The sequence below is a fragment of the Gossypium raimondii genome, chromosome 10 (genome assembly GCF_025698545.1).
Source record: "Gossypium raimondii isolate GPD5lz chromosome 10, ASM2569854v1, whole genome shotgun sequence".
Classification (NCBI taxonomy): domain Eukaryota; kingdom Viridiplantae; phylum Streptophyta; class Magnoliopsida; order Malvales; family Malvaceae; genus Gossypium; species Gossypium raimondii.
Window position 1 is genome coordinate 53121339 of NC_068574.1, and position 5909 is coordinate 53127247.

The 5909-nt window shown below is 33.4% G+C and overlaps 1 protein-coding gene across 1 annotated transcript; it reads right to left on the reverse strand.

The window, feature by feature from the left end:
- Nucleotides 1-1104: 1104 nt before the first annotated feature.
- LOC128034002 (L10-interacting MYB domain-containing protein-like) lies at nt 1105-2086 on the reverse strand. Its single transcript, XM_052622515.1, has 3 exons — nt 1898-2086; nt 1503-1790; nt 1105-1443 (listed from the first exon to the last, which is right to left on the reverse strand). The coding sequence occupies exons 1-3, from the start codon at nt 2084-2086 to the stop codon at nt 1105-1107; spliced, it is 816 nt and encodes a 271-aa protein (XP_052478475.1).
- Between the last annotated feature and the right edge of the window lie 3823 nt (nt 2087-5909).

Below are 5909 nucleotides of genomic sequence, written 5' to 3' on the forward strand. Positions count from 1 at the left end.
AAAATTTTAATATTTTTTATGTAAAAAGTAATTAAAAAATTAAAGTTCGACTTGGTGGAGGGTGTGGAAACTTCAACTCTTGCTTTCTAAGTGCTTGCAAAAAAATTATACTATCATGTGCTGTTCCTTCCCAACCAGGAAATGCAAAAATAAAGCACATGTTGAAATCACAAGCTGCCATAATATTTTGAGTTGGTTCACCTTTCCGTCCGATATAAGGTATTTGAGAAGAAGGCGAAATGCATGCTTTTATGTGTGTTCCATCTATGGCCCCAATACAATCCTTAAAATAAATACAAGTAATGAGATAAAAGTTAGAAATAATTTATGTTTTAAAAATATAAAGATTGTGTAAATTTTACCTTAAAGTGAGGCCAATATCTTGTATCATGTCGAATATGGTTCGGTACTTCCTCGAATTGACCTTCAATGGGTTTAATCGTGTCTATTCCCATTCGAGCAAATATATGCAACATATCAGTAAAAATTCGACTAACAGTTTCCCCAGATCGTTGAAATCACTCCGTTGCATTTGAATTTGATTCTCTATTTCCAAGAATGTACAATGATAATGCTAACTTCTCCATCGCCGATACTTTCCCATTCTTTAAGCCATAATTTGTTTGCAAATCATGCAAAAATCTGTGAAATATATTTTTTGGCATCCTAAAACTAATCATGCAACGATCATCGTGCCCATTTAATACTTCATCCACCCACATTTGACCAGTATAATTTGAATCCATACGCGGTTGCATAGTGAAATAAGTTTCATGGTGTACCAATACACTGCTTAACACATATTCTTCCTCATTATGATAATTGTTGTGCTCAACTTGGGTAACAATTGTGGCTATTCTTCGTTGAGCTTCTTCACTTAATTCAGAGGTATCATAATTCATATCAAAACTATTATACATATTGTTAAATTCATCCATAACCTGAAAAAGTAATCAAATGAAAATAAATCCTTTAAAATCTCGTGACATTCTATACAACACAGAAACTTGATTAAAAGCATAACATAAAAATACCAAACATAAAAAGTAGCATACATTAGTTTTACATATAAAAAAGTAGTATAGTTATATTACAATAATATTTCTAAGGAGCTGATGGTGGAGGTGGTTGATGGTATGGTTGGAAGGGAAATGAGGATGTTACTACCAAGGATGAAAATGATGCAATTGGATTTTGTCCAGCATACTCACGTCGAAGCCACCAAACCCTATCATCTGGATCTAAGTTCAAAAACATTTCTCGTTTCACCGGTATTTGGAACATTTTGGTGGCAAAATAGTACAGTTCATCTCTTTTTGGAATTTCATCTCCCAAAGCACGCAAAGCATCCATTGCATTTGAAATAGTATATTGAGAGTGAGGAAAAATAATTTCATTCACTAACTTCCTTGGACTAGCCATACTCTCACACAATTTCTCAATCTGAGTAGTTAATGTATTTCTTGATGATTTTCTACTTGAACTTGATTTTTTTCCCTTACCGTGTACAGCCCCAAGTGTTTGCTTTCTTCGATTAGGATTTCATGAGAAGGGTTTGATGGTACCTCATCAGGGGGAATACCTTCATTCTCGTTACTATGTTCATCTGAATCACCAAATCCCTCATAAGGTGCATCATCTCCCATAGGAACCCCACTTGGAAGAACACCAGACGAAGGTGCCCATGCGTTCTCTCCGGTGGCTACAATGCCACCAAACATTTGCCACATTAACTCATTCAATCGTGGCTCAATTCCTTTCTTCTTAAATCCTTTAAAATCAGGATTTTCCTACATAAAATGCTAAATGTTAAATGTTATACTAAGATTTTTATAATTGTAAATTATTAATTTCAATAAACTTTATGCATTAAAATAATGATAAAGTGAACACTAACCTGTATTTTTGCAGCCCACCATTCTTCGGTAGCATCGACCGTCTTTTTAGTTGGACACCATCCAATACCTGTAGATTCCTTAAGCAACTCCCTCCATAACCTCCATTCCTTTTTTGATGTATCCCACTTATTTTTCAATTGAGGTTTTCCATAATTTTTGTGTTTTTGCTTGAAAAAGAGCAATGACATTTTCCCATCCTTTTGAGTTTAGATGAGTTGTCGGTCTATTACCAGCATTGACTTCATTCACGCAAAGTTCACAAAATATCAATGTCAGCTCATCATCCAAACAGCTTTTGTTGCTAAGCTACTATCTCCTTCCACAAAATTTCGTGTCTTTACCATCTATTGTCATTGATATAATTCAGTCAATGTGCTAGCATTCACCAAGAAGCATAGAGAACATACATAGTCTATAAGTTATTTTAGACGTCTCCCAATGCTAATCTTTATCTAGCCACACCCAAAAAAAACTGGTGTAACACCCCTTACCCGAGACCGTTGCCGGAATCGAGCACGAGGCATTACTTAGCTTATCTTACTAATTCGGGGCATAAAAATTTGTTTTGAAAATTAATTTCACTGTTTACAGTAATCTGCCCAATTGCGCAGCAGTTACTAAATTGATTATAACTTGAGCTACGGGACTTGAAATTTAATTCCATAAATTTTCCCTGAAACTAGAATCATATATCTTTCTACCATAAAATTTTCAGAATTTTTGGTTTGTCCAATTAGTACAGTTTATTAGTTAAAGTCTCCCCTGTTTCTTCACTCGACTATCCTGACCTCTTGCCACTAAAAATAAATTTTCTCATTATATGATTTTAATATGATATTTACCACTTGTTTCTACAGAAAATAGACTCAATAAGGATTCTATACATATAAACTACAACTCATAACTATTTTTATACTATTTTTAGTGATTTTCTAAACTCAGAACAGGGGACTCCAAAAACAGTGATGACCCTGTCTCACTAAAATTCACATATCTTAAAATATAAATTTCTTTTTTCTAAAACGTTATTTTTCTATAAAAATAGACTCAATAATATTTCATTTCATATATCAGTCACCCTCTAATTCATTTTATACTATCCTAGGTGATTTTTCAAATTCACGTCACTGTTGCTGCCTGAATTCTGTTTCGTTTGCTCTCTGTTTCTTCTTTCTTTCCCCTGCTTCGAATACTTCTGTGTTTCTTTTTCTTTTTACTTTCTTTTGTTTTATATATATATATATAATATAATATATTAATAATAATATAATAATATATATTAACTAAAATATCTTTAACATTATCCTATTAACAAATGCTAATTTTTTTTATCTATTTTAGAATGATTTGACAAAAACTATAAATTAAAATACTCAAATAAATTTTCTTCTAAAGTTGGAGGACTAAAAAGGTTATTATGCGAAAAAAATAATAAAACAGATAAACGTGTGGAATTTGACTCATGGAGCCACCGAGGGAGAAAAAAAGGAAGAAAAGCTCTTAAGGTTCGCCTAATGACGCATATTTCTCCTTTCATTGCCTTTAGGTTCGCTATACCAAGGTTGGTGGCAAAAGTAAAGGGACCAAAAACAAGTCCAAGGTGAGCTTTTTACTCAATTTTGTCATTACCAGTGGAATCAAATTTCATTTTTGGTTATAGTTTGGGTTTGTCTACAATGGAATAAATCTGAGTTCTTTGTTGTTTAAAAATGTTAAAATTCGCGCTTTATAATTTATATCACTCTCATTTGGTTTCGTTCTTTAATGAGTGTTAAGTGTTTGATTGCTTGTGTTTCATACTTCTCCGAGCTCTACTTTTCAATGTAAAATTGTTGCGAAGAAGAACGATAGGAATGTATATGAGAAGCTAATAATCTCTTCCCTTGATCAGGCTGAGATTTTAAGACAAAAAAGATATTGCAGGAATATGTTCTTCGTGTGATAATTGTGGGGACTAATTGTTGGATATTGGCAAACATAGTTGTTTCTTCTTTGAATTTTTGACTTTTTGTTTGAATTCTTTATTGTTAGTAAGTTAAGCCATCTCTCTCATATTTACAAATGGCAAAAAAAAGGGAAAGAACACTGATGTGGTCATCATCATGTTTCAAATATCACAAATTTGTCAAACAATGGACTTTGGTCATTCAGTTTCTTCTTCTACAATAGGAAACTTATTAGGTAATAAAAGAATATGCATAATGTAATCTTAGAATTGTATTGATGCTTATTGCGTGTCCCTTGATGGAGTTAGTCGTTTGATTTCTAGTTCCTATTGATGGAGTTAGTCGTTTGATGGTGGTTTGTAGTATGTCAGAAGAGCGATAACTAGTTTTCATTCAATTGTGGTATGTTTTATCCTTAAACTAGTTTTCATTCAATTGTGGTTTGTAGTATGGGGGCAGTTCACTCCTCAAAACTTTTGTAATGTTATATTTTCAGATGCTCATTCAGTTTCTTCTTCTACAATAGGAAATTAAAGCGTGTAGTTAGTTTAAGCTTTTGCTGCTTAAGGTGGGTCTAATTGTGTTTTGTGATATTTATAGTTGTGTAACTTGTGTTAGGCATGAAGACATATAGCAAACCTGCTAAACTTGTTCATATTACTACAAGCTTTTGTTGTTTCGTTTGTTTAGTTGTGCTTTGTTTTGTTTTTGATAGTTTTAGTTTTTGAGGGTTTGAGACATGAATACAGCATTGCTGGAGACATGAATATGGATGGTATTATTACTGATTTGTTTTTTTTATTTTATCAGGTTTCTTTCATTAGATAATAATGTTTTAATTATATTGATTTATAAATGTTAGAAGGGAGAAAATCAGTGAAAGAATGAAGTATCTGCAAGATTTAGTACCAGGATGTAACAAAATCACAGACAAAGCTGGTCTGCTGAATGAAATCATCAATTATGTTCAATCTCTTCAACGGCAAGTAGAGGTAAAAAAATAATGGAGAAATAACATATGGATTTGTGTTTAAAGGAAAAACAGAAACTACTTTCATACAATTCAAACACATATATAGAGTAGAAAAAGAAGGGTTTTCACTTACAGATCAAAGTTGAGAACAAGATTGATAGGATGAGTAGAAAAATATAGCTTCTTTGAGAGAGTTTGCTCTGCTGTTACGGTGGAGTTTTGTTACTGTCAATTGAAGAGCAGGGTTTTTTGCATTTTGGGAATGAAATTAACTTAATTTCTAAGGATAAAATGGTAAAATAATAAATAAAAGTAAGGCTATTTTGGTCTGTTATAATGTCAACTGCACTGAAAGCCTCTAACTGCTGCTATTTGCTCCAGCTGAAAATCAGCTGATCAGTGTGGTTGAAAAGCAACCTCACTGCACTGACAGCCTCAACCAAACACAAATGCAGTGAGTTTGGCACCACCTTTTCCTTTCAAACGTGCCTCACTGCCGTTTTACTTCAATCCAAAGGAGCACTTAGTCCCAGTGGATCAGCCTGTTCATTTGAGCTGTCTCCAGTGAATTGTTGACCCAACTGCATGCATCCAACTTATATATATATGTGGGTGTTGTGTGTGTGTGTGAGAGAGATTTAGGGTTAGCTGTATATACATAAAGCAACCCTGGGTATCATACGTTCAGTGTTGTTGGTTACCATTAAATACAAAGATCATATGCTTAAACTGAGCTTCGTTAACATCATGATCAAATGGTTGTTAACTTAAAAGCACATCTTTCATCATTTCCTTGCTTTCCTTGTGAACAACAAATCTATGGTAATCAAATATTAATATCCAAAAAACATTTTCACTTTATAAATGATTTAGAAAAATTATGAATTTCTAAACAACTACGGGTGAGTTTGGATGGGCGGTGCGTTTACCTGCGGTTAGTGTAAAAACAGCGGTGGCGGTGAGATTAGATACTGTAGCAATACTGTAGCGTGAGACAAAAAGTAAAGTTAAACGCACCGCACCGCACCCAATCGCCCATCCAAACCCACCATACAAAGGATAGAAAAGAGTGAGGATGGAAAAATTCACAAC